General features: G+C 52.1%; 1 protein-coding gene across 1 annotated transcript in view; it reads right to left on the bottom strand.

The window, feature by feature from the left end:
• The window catches only part of SPTBN4 (spectrin beta, non-erythrocytic 4), a 72,775-nt gene that overhangs the window by 45,450 nt on the left and 12,135 nt on the right, over positions 1-15,190 (bottom strand). Inside the window, exons 3-13 of the mRNA XM_029210638.1 lie at positions 13,624-13,775; positions 12,350-12,523; positions 11,113-11,204; positions 9,870-9,950; positions 8,583-8,698; positions 6,418-6,530; positions 6,133-6,320; positions 5,941-6,058; positions 5,506-5,664; positions 4,489-4,791; positions 3,105-3,255 (exon numbers count right to left, since the gene is read on the bottom strand). Of these exons, the coding sequence (XP_029066471.1) occupies positions 3,105-3,255; positions 4,489-4,791; positions 5,506-5,664; positions 5,941-6,058; positions 6,133-6,320; positions 6,418-6,530; positions 8,583-8,698; positions 9,870-9,950; positions 11,113-11,204; positions 12,350-12,523; positions 13,624-13,775 (1,647 nt within the window). The remainder of the gene's footprint in view (positions 1-3,104; positions 3,256-4,488; positions 4,792-5,505; positions 5,665-5,940; positions 6,059-6,132; positions 6,321-6,417; positions 6,531-8,582; positions 8,699-9,869; positions 9,951-11,112; positions 11,205-12,349; positions 12,524-13,623; positions 13,776-15,190) is intronic.

The raw sequence follows: 15,190 nt of genomic DNA, 5'->3' as shown, positions 1-15,190 counted from the left end.
ACTTCATCAGATGCCAAGTTACACCTCCCCTCCTCCAGGCAGCTTTCCCTGACACCCCGAATCTGGAGCAGGCGCCTTCTCTGGCTCTCCCAGGCTTCTCTGCTTCCCATCCCAGCCCGGACCACTCTGCCTGTGACTCCTTCACCCAGCTCTGAACCCTCTGGGCCGTCACTGACAGTCTGTCTCCCCTACTGGATTGGGAGCCCCGTAAGGACAGGGCCAGGGACTGTCTCCAGCACACCATGTCCCCACCACTGCCCAGCACGGGGTGGAGCCCAGAGCAGTCACCTAGTGAAAACGGTGACTTATTGATTGAATGATGAATGGAAACAGAGATTCAGAGAATCCTAGAATGTATATATTTCAGTGTCAGTATACAGTGTTTTCCCTTCAGAAATGGACCCGATGAAACTTCTTCAGAAATGGACCCGATGAAACTTCTCTACTCTTAAGCTATGCTTCTGGGTTCCCTCTCTCATCCTCTGTCACCTTATCTATTAACCCAGTGATGATCTAAACTCCTTTTTTGTCTTCAAATATTTCACCTTCCTCCTGGACCTCTGGTTTGTGACTGAGAACTGTGAGATTAACTTAATGGGTTGCAGCCAGCATTTCTTTAATGAAATGGAATAGAATGAATAGAAAATATCAGAGGTAAGGGGAGGAGCATTGTTTTATAAAGGCTTGGTGTCTCTGTGTGTCTGCGTGTGTGTGTGTCTGCACGTGTGCCTGTGAACTCTGGGTCATGAGGTAAATGTATTTCTTACTGGGTCAAAACAGTATGAGAGGGGCTTCCCTGGTGGTGCAGTGGTTGAGAGTCCGCCTGCCGATGCAGGGGACACGGGTTTGTGCCCCGGTCCGGGAGGATCCCACATGCCGCGGAGCGGCTGGGCCCGTGAGCCATGGCCGCTGAGCTCGGCAACGGGAGAGGCCACAACAGTGAGAGGCCGGCGTACCGCAAAAAAACAAAACAAACAAACCAGTATGAGAGACACTGCCCTAGATGGCCTGGGATTTCTGCATTTGTGGACATTCACTGAAATGGACCCAAATACGGAGGCATCCAACTGAATAATAAACACCAGCAGCATCCATGTATCTGGCCCTTACTCTGACGCACGGTCATTTAATTCTCACAACCATTCTATGAGGCCAGTATCCTCCTTAGCCCCGTCTTGCAGATGAAGAAACTCACACCCAGGGAGGGAAGCTACTTGCCCAGGATCAGCTAAGAAGTAGTCAAGCAGGACGTCACACTCTGGACCACTTATCAGACAGCGCTACCTCCCGTCACCATGACAACACACACCCCACACTAGCCTCTTTGCTGTTTCCACGGTGCTGCTGGCGCATTGTCACCAGGCACCGAGACCTCACAAGGAAAAGACCGAGGGAGCTTCCTTGACAAACATCCGTAAGAATGAGGATGAAGAGTGAAGATGAAGGAGAGGGTCCCAACAGTGTCTCGTGGGGTCATGAGGTTGGTGATGGGCTGAGCTAGGATGGGGATGTCCGCACTGGGGCTTGGAAGGAGACCTCAACATCAGCTCTTAGGACATGACCCAGTCCATGAGGGTGAGAAACCCCCGACCATCCTGCAAGCTGGACAGCGTCTCCCTTTCCTAACAATGCTCCGGGATTCCCAAGGGCCGTGGCTCCAGATAAAGGAGTGAGACGGACCAGCCTGCAAGCCCTCTCTTTGATCAGCTCTGAGGCTCTGGGCCTCAGTTTCCTCATCAGTGAGAAAGAAAAAAGCAGCCCTGATGCTGTCAGCGCTCATACACAGTGGTACAGCACACAATGTCAGACAAGACCACTCTGCAATAGGGATGGAGCGGGACGAAGAAAAGACCGTTCCACAATCACGTCTGAGAGCACCCAAAACAAAGTCACTGTGCAAACCACAAAAGCAGTCACCCCCCTGCCCGCCCCCTCACCTGGCCAAGGTGAACCGCTCCTGCCAATCCTTTTCCTCCCACTACCTGGATAAAAATGATTAAGATGCGCAATCATCTAATTACCCCCACTTCCTGACAGCATCCAATCTGCAGCAAAACACACTATGTTAAATCATCCCAAATCACCTAACACAAGCCCACATCCTACAACAAGCCCGTCTTAACATCCTCTTACTAAGATGCCCCATGGTTCCCCTGGTGTGTGCAAAGAACCAAAAAACCCAGCTTGGTTTGACTACAGCAGGGTTCCTGGTGGTCTTTGGCTGGAGGGCGTTATCATCAGTAAAATGAGAACGGTTTTAGAGCCAGTCTGGGTTTTGCCTATCAGCATCCATGTCCCTGCTTCTGCTAATGGCGCCCCACCCCCCTCCTTCTCAGTTCATGTCTTTGGAGGGAGCTGACCCCACTCTTGGCTCTGGGAGGGCATGTCACATAGATGTGGCCAGTTAGATCACTGGATAGCCTGGGGCCATAATGCTTGGCTGAGTGATGGGAACGGGACCCACAGTGGGTTAATGAAAACTTTCCTTGGACCTTTTGCCAGAATATTGAGAGAAAGGGGGCTGTCTCTTGCTGGGTCTGCGAAGCTGCTGGATGATCCCAGATTTACACCACAAGGGGAGGGACAGCCCAATAGTGACACAAACAGAAAGACTGGAGTCAGAAACAGATGGAGTCTTAAAAGCATCACTGAACTATCCCTGGATCCAGCCATACCTGAAGCAAAACTCATCCTTTCCTGCACATTTAGTTACATCAGCCAGTACATTCCCCTTTCCTCCTTAAGTGAATTAAATTGAGTTTCTATCACTTGATGCTAAACAGGCCTTGAAAATAATTACCTTACCCAGTCTTTTTATGGTATTCACTGAGATCGGCTGTGAAAGGCTTAGCACATAACAAGTGCTCAAGAAACATGAACTATTACTGCAGAATCTCAAAGCAGGAAGAAGTCATGTGGTCCAACCTCTCACTCAAGGCACTAATTTCCCATGTGATATCCCTGATGGAGTGTGATCCTAGTTGGTGCTTGGATGCCTCCAAAGATGGAGAGCTCACTCCTTCATTCTGTCTCTCAGGAGACATTCTGCTTCTATTAGCACCAGCCCTGAAAGTCTCCACCCCAATCCCCAACCTCGGACTCACCCTGAAGCTGGGAGAAACGCAGGGCAGCAGCATTGAGCGCCTCCACCCGCTCACTCTGGGCCGAGATGTCCCCCTCCAGCAGTCCATGCTTCTGCAACAGGTCCTCTGCCTCCACCAGGTGCTGCCCACACTCCCGGGACAGCAGCTGAGCCTACAAGTAGGGGCAGCCCTGAGTATATTTTTGGCATTGGCCCTTAGGCCACTCGCGCCCCCCCACTCATCGCCCATGCCAGCCCTCTGCTTCTCTACTCCATCACTTGAACTCTGATCTGTCTCAGTCTCCGTGTATCTGTCATCATCTCTCTCCATCTCTGTCTCTCTGGATGTTCCATCTCTCATTGTCTCCACGATTCTGGACTCTGTCTATGTCACCGTGTCTCCCTCTCTACGCCTCCATCTCCCTCTTCTTCTGTCTCTCTTTGCCTTCCCCCCTTTCTCATTTACACTTCTGTCTCCATCTCGACCTCTATCTCTTTCTTTGCATGTCTCTCCCTCTTTTTTAAAAAAATACTGGGACTTCCCTGGTGGTCCAGTGATAAAGAATCCACCTTCCAATGCAGGGGACGCAGGTTTGATCCCTGGTCATGGAACTAAGATCCTACATGCCGCGGGGCAACTAAGCCCACGCGTCACAACTACTGAGCTCGCACATCTCAACTAAGACCCGACGCAGCCAAAAATAATTAATTAATCTTAAAAAAATATTTATTTGGCTGTGCTGGGTCTTAGGTGTGGCATGCGGGATCTTCTGTTGCAGCATGTGGGATCTAGTTCCCTGCCCAGGGATCGAACCTGGGCGCCCTGCATTGGGAGCGTGGAGTCTTACCCACTGGACCGCCAGGGAAGTCCCTCCATGTCTCTCTTCGTGTCTGTACTTCTCTCTGTCTCTTTGCTTCCATCCTTCTTATCTCCATCTTGCTCTGTATCTGTCTATCTATCTCCAGTAGGTCTCTCTCTTTCTCACATGGATTCCATCTTCCTATGTGTCTTTCTCTGTAGCCATTTAGATTTCTGTTGCTACCTTTGGGTCTTCTTCTCCAGCTCTCTCTCTTTCTTTCTCTGATTTCTCTTTCTCTCAAATTGTCGCGATCTTCCTCTGACTTAATCTCTCTGCCTCTGTCTGTCCCTGACTCACTCTGTCTCCATATTACTGTGTATTTTTATCTATTTCTCCAGATATTTTTCTCTCTTTCTCACATTTTCTTTTTCTGCCTCTCTGTCTCTCTCTGTATCTTTCACTCTTTCTTTTTGTCCCCCTTTCTCTTTACCCCTTTCTGTCTCTCTCCCCTTCCCTCTCCATCTTTGACAACCCTTTCAGTGTATATACCCTTTCCTCCCCTCCTGGCATGCCACTCCCATCATTGGCCCCCGATCTGGCCCCTACCTGCATCTCCTCCATCCAGTCCACCATGTACACCATCTCCTGGAAGACTTTCTGCAGGGCCAGGTTCTGCTCGAGCCGTGTCCGCCGGGCACCTACCAGCCCAGTCAGCAGGGCCCACTGCCGCAGGACACTGTCACGCTGGGCTGCTACTCGGCGGGCATCGTAGTAGCCTTCAATCGCCAATGCCTGGGCCAGCTCTGCCACGCCCTGCACCCGCTCCTCATAGGCTGCAATGTCTGCCTCAATCGCTTCATGCTTCTTCATGGCTGCCTCCACTGCTGGCAGCTCGTACCCAAAGTTGTCCTGGGGCAGGGCAGGCCACAGACACTCATCCACGTTGCCTCAGCAGTCAACCAGTTACCTTGAGCCTGTGTGACCCTGGAAACTCCCCCACCGGCTCCTGTTACTCTGGAGACCAGTCCCATCCTTCTCTGTTACCCTGGAGACCAGCCCCACCACCCCAAGTTGCCCTGGAGACCAGCTCCACCCTTCCCTGTTACCCTAGAGACAAGCCCCACCATCCCCAGTTACCCTGGAGACCAGCTCCACCACCCACAGTTACCCTGGAGATCAGCGCCACCCTTCCCTGTTACATCTCTAACCCTAAACTTGTTACCCAGGAAATAGGCCCCATCCTTCCATTTCCTTAGAGACTAGGGACCAGGCCTACGTATCCTGTTACTCAGGAGACCAATTCTATCCTCCTGAGTTACGCTGGACACCAGATAACAACCTCCTTTGTCACTTAAGAGATAATTAAATACTCTCCCTACTCTGTCCTCTCTAGTTACCCTGGAGACCAGTCTCACCCTCCTATTACCCTGGAGAGCAGGTCCACACCCCTCCCCCGCCAAACACTTAGGAAACCAATTCTCCCTTCCCACCTTCATTTGTCACCTAGGAGACTAATCCAACACTTCTCTGTTGCTTAGGAGATCAAGTCTCTCTCTCTGGTCCCAGGGCCATCAGCGCCATCCTCCCTCCCTTTCCCCCGGAGCCAAGCCCTACGCCCTGTACCTGGGAGACCAGGCGCTGGTTCTCATTCAGCCAGCTCTCCCGCATAGCCACCTTGTGGTCAAACCTCTGGGCTAGTAGTTCCAGCTTCTCCTGCCGGATCAGCTCAGCCCGTAGGGCAGCCTCCCGCTCATGTTCTGCCTTCTCCAGCTGTCCCCATGCCTAAGGAGGCAGGAGGAGGCAGTCAGATTCCAACAGCTGCCCACAGTTTAATGGCCCTGGCTTCTCTATTTGAGGTCACTCCTAGCACTTATGGCACCTTGGCGCAGATTGGAAAAAAAAAACGTTGCTTCCTCGGGACCCTTTACTGCTGGAAAAACCATCAGAATGAATACCCAGTCCATGATGTCTGCCATGTGAACGGCTCCCCTTGAGCAGTGCACGACCCACACAACTTCACAGAGCAACCCTTCCTCCCCCCGACATCCTCAGCCTCACCTTGTCAATATCCCAGATGCCACAGCCCTCCCGGGGCACATAGAGGCGACGGTTGCTGGCACGCAATTTGCTCTGGATGCTGAAGAGCAGCACCTCCAGGTTCCCCTTCTCCTGAAACCTAAAGGGACCTGAGCTCAGGAACCCTGCCTCCACACCCCCACCTGCCACCCTCCCTCCCGGGCTGGGCCTCACTTGACGGGCTTCTCCAGTGTGCAGTAGGCTGTGAAAGCCTGAAGCTGCTGCTGCACCCCACTCAACGAGTTGGCAAACTTCTGGTTGCTGATAAGGCCCACGGTGCGGTGGATCCAGGCCAGCAGCTCGGCTGCCAGCTCCTCGTAGCGCTCAATGATCTTCCCCACCTCCAACACCTGGTCCAGGACCTGACCCGGCAAAGGAAGGTGGGGTCAGCCTCATCCCGGATATGCCCCCAATATGGTTCCCAGGCTCCCACCCTCCCCATTCCTTGGCTCCTCTTACCTTCCCAATTCGTTTCCCCTCCACAGCCAGAGCCTTCATCTTAGAGAAATAATGGTAGAAAGAGACCACATAGGTGATGATGGACTTCTCATCCGGAGCCTCCATGTTCACATCTGATAATTAAAGGAGAGTGAGGGAGCAGGAGGATGAGCGCTCTGACAGAGAGACTGAAGGTATTAAGTGGTGGGAGGGAGAACTCATTCTTACTTGTTGTGTGACCTTGGGCAAGATAACTAACCTCTCTGTTCCTCAGTTTTTGTATCTGCCCAGTGGGCATCTACCTCATGGGATTAAATAGTGCCTGACACATATAAACCACCATAGAGAAATTATCTCTAATGATTTCTTATTTATTTTTTTGGCTGCTTTGGGTCTTTGTTGCTGTGCACGGGCTTTTCTCTATTTGCAGTGAGCAGGTTTTTTTCTCATTGCGGTGGCTTCTCTTGTTGCGGAGCATGGGCTCTAGGCGCGTGGGCTTCAGTAGTTGTGGCTCGCGGGCTCAGTAGTTGTGGCACATGGGCTTAGTTGCTCCACAGCATGTGGGATCTTCCCGGACCAGGCTCAAACCCGTGTCCCCTGCATTGGCAAGTGGATTCTTAACCACCGTGCCACCAGGGACGTCCCTCTATAATGATTTCTGGAACACACTATTCTACCTTCTACCTCAGGGCCTTTGCACATGCTGTTCTGTCTGAAACACTGTTCCTTTTCTTCATGCCAAACTCCCACTCATCCTTCAGGGCTCCACTCAAGTGTCCTCAAATAAGCCTTTCTGTTCATCCTGTCTAGAGATGGTCTCCTCCTGTTATTCTTCCTCATAACATCTTATCATTTCTTCCTAGAATGAATCACAATTTATAATTACATATTCCCTTATGTGATTATGTTCTTACCTAGAGTTTGAGCTCCATGAGGACAAGGGCTATGCCTGTCTTTTGCCACTGTTCCTTCCATGCCCAGCACACAGTAGGAGCTCAGTAAATACATACACTAAGTGTATGAATGGTATGTGAAGTTTGAGGTCAAGGACACGGGCTCTGGAGGCAGCCTTGAATACCAGCTCGACCACTTACTCACTGAATATCCTTATAACATAGACCTAACTTCTTTGAGCTCAGTTTCCCCATTGTTACAGTAAGGATAGTCACAATGCCAGACACCTAGAAACACTATCAGTATTAGAGAGAATAACCTGGCACTGAGGAGAAACTCAGTAAATCCTGATTATCATTTTAATTTACTCATTGAATGCACAGCATTATACTTTGCCCTTATCCTTCCTCAGCTCATGAAACTGACATCCAATAAACACCTGCTATGTGTCAGGCACTGTAAGAGGCAAGGTAGAGGAATGATTCAGACCATGAATTCTGGAATCAGAAAGTCCTTTTTACTGGGTTTTCAGTGTGACGCTGGGCTACTGACTTCACATCTCTGAGCCTTCGTTTCCATCACTTTATGACAGGATTGATGACTTCTATCCAACCAGGTCAGTGTGAGGATGAAAGGGAACAGTGCTGATACAATTCCCAGCCATGTGCTTGGCCCATGGTAGATGCTCAGAAAAAGGGAGCAACCCTTATTCCAGATATGGGGGATTGGTGGGGTATGATTATGGCCATTATTCCAGAGATGGGGGGTTGGTATTGGGTGAGATCACGGACTGGGAATGAGGTTGAAGTCGGGGGTGGGGTTGGAAATAAACTGAAAATGGGAAAGGGGTTGGGGATGAGGACAGAGTTGTGGATGGGGACAGACAGAGGGATGGGCTGGGGCTGGGGAGGGGGGTGGGCATGGGGATAGGGCAGTGCTGCAGATTGGGTCGGGGATGGTGTTGGCTTCAGGGATGGGGCCGGGCTTAGGAAGAGATGGGGGTTGGGTTTGGTGGGGAGCTGATTAAGGATGGGGTTGGGGAAGGGGGGTTAAGCTGAACATGGGAATGGAGATGGGGTTGGGTCTGAGGTAGAGATAGAGAAAGTAGATGTGGGGATGGGAAGGAGGTGGGACTGGAGATGAGGAAGGGGAGGGAGATGGGAGGGAGCTGGAATTTGAAATGGCCTTGGGGTTTAGGATGATACTGCAGCCAGATGGGGCTGAGTTTGGGATGGCACTGGGGCTGGGAGTCCCCCAAGAGGAAATCTGGGCTGGGGCCATGCAGGGCTCACCCTCAGGGTCCAGCAGACGTGCCAGCCCCAGGTGCTGCTCAGCCGTGCGGAAAGCTCTCTGCAGGTTGTAGTTGGCGTTGGACTTGGTGAGTTTGCTGAAGTCCACGAGATCGGGCCTGGGCAGGGGCACAGAGAGGGCAGGCAGCAGGCAGGCTCCAAAGCCAGTGGACAAATGGATGAAAAGACATCCTTGTCTGAGTCCCACCCAGGGCGAGGGCAGGAGGAGCACGACCCGGCCAGTGGGAAAGCTGTGTGTGCTGGTGTGTGTCTGTACAGCACTTAGCTGTGGGTGTGAGCGCTGCATGAGGGCACATGTACGTCTGACTTCATGACACACACGTGTCTACGTGGGTGCGTTTCTGTACAGTATTATGTAGTGCTTGGAAGTCTGAGGTCTGGAGCCAGTGCTCCTGACTCAAGCCCCAGCTTAGCCATTTCCTGGCTGTCACTCTGGGTGAGCTACTGCATCGTTTTTGTGCCTCAGTTTCCTCGTTTGTAAAATGGGTAGAATAGTAGCATCTGCCTCACAGGGTCATTGAATATTAATGACTTACTGGAAAGCACTTAGACCAATGCCGGTACAGCCAGTAAATGGTCCCCTTGTTAGCAGGACCCTGGTTACAGCTTGCGGGTTTCTGGGTATGTCGGTGGGGCTGGGTCTCCCCATACGTGCATGAGTGTGTACATATGGGTTCTGGCTTCCCTCACACTAGAGCAAGTCCCTCCCAGTCTCTAGGCCTCAGTTTCCCCAAACTGTCACATGGTCAATCATGACATGGGTGTAATTTGTCTGGGTACCCTTCCTCAGCCAGCTCAGTCCCGGGCCCTGAAGTATGAATAGGTGGGTTCACAGGGAGCCAGATGGGGGGCCTGGGAGCTCACCATGAGGAAGGACTTTCTGATGGGAGGAGATGCTGTGCACACTCCAGAGTGGACCATCCATGGGGAGTGAGCTGCCCACCCTGTGGGCATCCAAGCAGCAGGCAGAGGTAGAAGCCATATATGTGCATGAGTATATTCCTGTGTGCACACATCTGTGCAAGGGCACACGTGTTTCCATGTGTGCACAGGGTATGTGGCCCGGACAGGGGTCTGTGTGTGCATCTGTGTGTAAGTGTGTGTGTTAGAGCATGTGTGTGAACGGAAATGTGTATGTGTGCAGAGAGGTGAAGGGGGTGGGTGCTGTGTCTGTGTGTGTCATCTATATACATCCGTGTACGGGTGTGTACCTGAGGGATGGGGGCGGGGGTAGCGTGCAGGGCAGGGCTGCCCCAGGCCAGGTGGTACCTGTGCCGGTGAATTAGGGCATTGAAGGCCAAGCCGTCCCGCCAGCTGGTGGTAAAATTCTGGATGTTTACCTCAGGGTAACTGGCAGCATGGAAGGGAGAGACAGAGGCAGAGATGGAGAGAGTCAGGAGGAAAGAGGCAGGAAGGGAGAGACAGACAAACAGAGATGGATTGATGGATGGTTGGATAGATAGATAGATAGGAGATAGATAGGTGATAAAAGATAGATGATATGTAGGTAGATAGAAGGGTAGATAGATACAGATGATATATAAGTAGATAAGGAAGAAAGAAAGAAAGGAAGAAAGAGAGAGAAAGAAGGAAGGAAGGAAAGAAAGAAACAAAGAGCCAGGAAGATGGAAAGAGAAAGAGAAAGAGAGAGAGAGGGAGAGGGAAGGGGACAGGAGAGGAGCAAGAAAGAGAGAGAGGCAGAGGGAATAAGCAAGAGAAGGAAAGGAGAAAAGAGGAACGGACAGAGATAGAGCAAGATACAGACAGAGATGGGGAAAGAAAGGAGTGGGGAGAGAGATATAGGAGGGGAGAGAGGAGGGAGGGAGAGATCAGAACAAGGAAAAGCAGACATAGAGGTAAACACAGACACACGGAAGAACAGATAGCATTGCAAGACAGACAGAGAGCCCCAGGAGGACAAGAGTCAGAGAGAGCCCAGTCTGCATCCTTACCCGCCCCTCCCGCCTTCCTCCCAGGGCTGCTCTCCAGAGGGCACTTCAGTTTCAGGTCAGGCCCCTCCCAGCAGGGGGACCAGAGACATGCCCGGTGGTGTCTGTGAGACCCTCTTCCCAACCCCACTGCAGGTACCAGGACCCTGAGCTGCCTGAGCCCTGGTGTGTGCCCCCCTAGACTGAAGGGTGGCTGCTTTCAGGGGTGGGGGGCCGGGGGAAGCTTGGGGATAGGGTCGGGGGTCCACCTAGGTGCACATGAGGCCTTTTGAGGTGGAGGACGAGATGAGGGGAGAGAAGGGAGCAGGATGGGGACAGCCCACCACCTCTGACATTGTTCCCTGAGGAGTCCGAGTTCTAAATTTGAACCCGGCCTTCCGGATTGTTATACAGGTTTATTCATCAAGGTCGGAAGAGTTTGCTACCAGTTTGTTAATTTCAGATATAACTTTTGATGCTGAGGATTTGGGCTGCCCCTTGTGCTCCTGTCCCAGCGGGAAGCCCAGAGGTTAGGGCCTGGCCCTCCTGGGGGTGGGGGAGCTTAAGGGAGTGGGGGAGCTTACCCAGCTGTCTTCATCTGACACCACAAGAGCAGCGCGTCCTTGGCCGAGCGAGTCTCTCTGTTGTCCTCAGTCTCAATTTTGATGACTTGAATCTGTGAGGATACAAAACATGGCTGTTGGGGTGTGGAGGGCTTGAACCTGGGAGTGGCAGAGGAGATGGGGGAGGCAGCTTCAGGCGGAGGGTGGGAGCACCCCTTCTCTCCCCCTCCCCTTCCCTTATGGCATGTCCACTCCTCCCTCCTCCCAGAGTCTTTCCTACCTGGCCCCCTCTTCACCTCCCTATGGCCACACGGTGGTCCGGCTCCAGTCTCTTCCTTGGGCTCCCAGCTTCCAATTTTGGCCATGACCCCCAACCCAGAAGGATCCTTCTAAATCTGATTATGCCCCTCCTCTTGATAAAACTCTCTAATTTCCCCCCATCTCAGACAGAGTAAGATCAAATTGCTAATCACAGATCACCAAGGCCCTGCCGACCCTTCTGAGCTCAACTCCTCCCTGTCTCCCCCCTGCCTCCCAGTCTCTAGCCATACTGGTCTTTCTGTACCTGCAACATGCCAAGCTCATTCCCACCCCAGGGCCTTTGCATCTGCTGTGCCCCCTGCCTGGAATGCTTTCTCCTTTCATCTTCATTCAGCCATCAGCTTCTCAGAGAGCCCTTCTCTGGTCACCAAGGCTAAAATCTCAACACAATCAACGGGATATTTTAGATCGCTTTTACTGCTTTCTCATAATCTATTCTTTGCTCATAGCTCTTTTTACTTCTCTGCCTAGAATTCATTCTCTTCCCATATATGTCTTGTTTGCACATTGACGTGTTTATTTATTATCTGTCTAACCCCCCCGCCCATGTCTTGCTCCATAAAACAGAAAATTTGTCTATTTTGTTTCTGAACTAGAGCAAGATTGCCTGGATTCCAGTTCCAACCCTACTACCTAGCTGTGTGATCTTGAGCATTTACTTCACGTCCCTCGGCTTCAGTTACCTCACTGCTAAAATGGAATAATGAATAGTACCTCATTTACGCGGTTGCTGTGCATATTAAATGCCAAGTGCTTAGAAGAGAGTAAAAACTATGTAAACGAGGATCATGATGACGGTGGTGATCATGATTTTTTATAACAGGGTTCCTGGAACGTATTAGGAATATTTTTGGAATGATTGATTGAGTGGGTGAGGGACACCCTCCTAAGGCCCCGCCCCGGGGGGTGGGCTGGGCTGGGGTCACTTGGAGATCACCTGGAAGCGCAGGATGATGGTCCAGACCAGCCCGAGGGTCAGTCGGTGGTTCCCGTCCACGATGTCATGTGAGCCCACATTCTCCAGGTGCACACGCTGCTCCTTCAGGAACTGCAGTGCCTTGTCTACATTTTCCAGTGAGTGGATCCTCATGCGACCACGCGTGGGCCTTGGCTAGGGCGGCAGGGGCATTAGGAAATCCGGAACCTGGCCAAGAGCACTGTGCCCTCGACCCCACCCCTTCCAAAGAAGGCCACCCCCATAACTACGCTCCCCAACCCCATGTCCAAGTCCAGGCCACGCCCCTTCAGTCTTATCAAAGACCCAGGACCTAATCCTTCTAAAGAAGGCCTGCCCGGTTCATAGCCAGAACCTTTCAAGTCATGTCCTTTCAGGGCTTTTTCAAGTTCCTGGCCTCGCCCCTTCAACTTAAGCTCCACCTCCAAACTGATAGCCACACCTTTTATTAGAAGCTCCGCCCTCTGCCTGTAGCCATACTCCCGCCCCTTCCATTGGATCTCTGCCCCTGGCCACCAACGTTTTGCCACTAGTTCCACCCCTCACTTTCTCCTTTTCGGGTGCCTGTCTAGAGCCACGCCCATTCCTATCAAGCCCCGCCCCACCCCAGGACTCTCCTCTTTTATTATAGCTCTATTCCTTCCAAGGGTGTTTGTTCTATAGCCATGCTCTTCACGACTTCCTGAGCTTCAGGCTCTGGTCCTTTAATCAATCTCTAGCTCCATCAGAACACCACCCTTTGCGATGAAGTCCCATCCAAGCCCAGAAATACAACTGCAACCCATACAACAAGCCACACCCATACAAGAGTTCCGTCTCGTCCCCCAGACTCCTGCGACCTAGGCCTCACGCTTTCGATGACAACCACGCCCTCAACCATAGACCCCCTACAACAGAGTTCTGCCCGTGTTTTTAGCCATGCCTCCTACTACCGCACACCCAGGCCAGTTCCTTTTAATAAAGCTCCTCCCTTTTCCAATAGCCCCACCCCTTCCAGCGGAGCCCCACTCAAGCCCAGAGTCCCGCCCCGAAGGGCAGCCCTCTCTGAAGGAAACCCGTCTCTGTTCCAAGCCACACCCCCAGGCTCCTCACAACCAGGCTCCATCCCTGGGCCATAGCCCAGCCCACCCAAATGAGGTGCCTTTTACCCACCCAGCCTTTCTAGGTCGCTCCATCCACCCATTAGCCAGGCCTGCAGTAGTCCAGCCCGAGACGCTAGGGCCGCCCCCTTTACCCAGCCCTTCTGGCCCCCTCACCAGCTGCTCCCCGGACAGCACTTCCAGGAGCCGCGTGAGCACGAAGCCATCCCTGAGGTCCGCATAGAGGTCCCCGATGTGGCAGCCAACGCGAGCGAGGTGCGAGTTCACCCACTTGGTGAAGGTTTTCTTCTGCACGGCCTCCCGCTCATCTGAAGGACAGGCCCTGATGAGCCCTCGCCTCCTCCAGGAACTCCCCCTTCCAGCTTCACCCCAGCCCTCCACCGCCCAGCCGAATCGTGCTCAGGCCCAGCTCCCTGCAACTATCAGGTCTTTAGGCAGGCGGCTCCTCCTACCTGGGACGCCCTCCCCCTCTTGTTCCCCATGCCCACCTGGAGACCGCTTCTCTGTCCTTTAAAGTTTTCCTGAGATGTCACTTCCACAGGAAAGCTGCCCTGTTTCTTACCCTAGTCAGCGCTGTTCATTCGTTCAGGAAATATCTGAGCACCCACTATGTGCCCCACACTGTTCTAGACTCTGAATGCGAGGCAGAGCTCAGTTTAGTGGGGACACATAATACGCTAGGGAGCCACAGAGGGTTAAGGAGGGAGAAGGACAGGATGAGAGTTGGGTCTCAGGAATATCTCTGGCTTCTGTGGGAAGGGTGCATCAGAGAGGGCAAGAATAGCAGCCCAGAGCCCAGGGAGGAAGGGATTGGGGAAAGGACCCAGGAGAGGAAGAGGCTGGACCAGGGCAGAAGCTGAGGGGATGGGAGAAAGAGGCATACTGGAGAGTTATTTAGAGATGAAAAAGTAAGAGTCAGCCACTGACAGGCTGTGGGGAATGAAGAGGAAGGAATATGCTATACCGAATGTTCCTTGAGAGCAGGAACCACATCTCCCCCTCTGTAGTAGCTGGACTGCCAGGTTTCCCACATCCCTGGGGCAAGAAGTAGGTACGGGATTACTTAAGCGGGTGGGGAGGGGGAATGTGTACAACTTCCGCCTTGCTTGCTTACAAAGAAATTGTTTGGGACCTCTCTTCCCTCTTCCCGTTTTTGTTGTTGGTTTTTCGGCGGCGTGGCATTCGGGATCTTAGTTCCCCAACCAGGGATGGAACCCATGCCCCTGCAGTGGAAGCGCAGAGTCCTAACCACTGGACCGCCAGGCAGGGAATTCTCGCCCCATTTTCTTTTTTTTAATAACAGTTTTAGGGACTTCCCTGGTGGAAGATCCCACATGCCGCGGCGCTACTAAGCCCGTGTGCCACAACGACTGAGCCCGCGTGCCTAGAGCCCGTGCTCTGCAACAAGAGAAGCCACCGCGATGAGAAGCCTGTGCACCACAACGAAGAGTAGCCCCCGCTCGCTGTAACTAAAAAAAGCCCACGTGCAGCAATGAAGATCCAAAGCAGCCAAAAATAAATAAATAAAATTTTAAAAAAATAACAGTTTTAGTATGAGCTACATTCCCATACTATAAAATTCACCTTTTTTTTAAAAAAAAATTCACCCTTTTAAGGTGTAAATTCAGTGGCTTTTAGTATATTCACAGAGGTGTGCAACCATCACCTCTATCTAGTAACATTTTTATCACCCCAAAAAGAAACCCTGTACCCATTAGAAGTC

The sequence above is a fragment of the Monodon monoceros genome, unplaced genomic scaffold (genome assembly GCF_005190385.1).
Source record: "Monodon monoceros isolate NGI ecotype Baffin Bay Population unplaced genomic scaffold, NGI_Narwhal_1 Super_Scaffold_10, whole genome shotgun sequence".
Lineage (NCBI taxonomy): Eukaryota > Metazoa > Chordata > Mammalia > Artiodactyla > Monodontidae > Monodon > Monodon monoceros.
The sequence above is the reverse complement of the archived record's forward strand: the minus strand, read 5'-3'. Positions and strand labels throughout refer to the sequence as shown.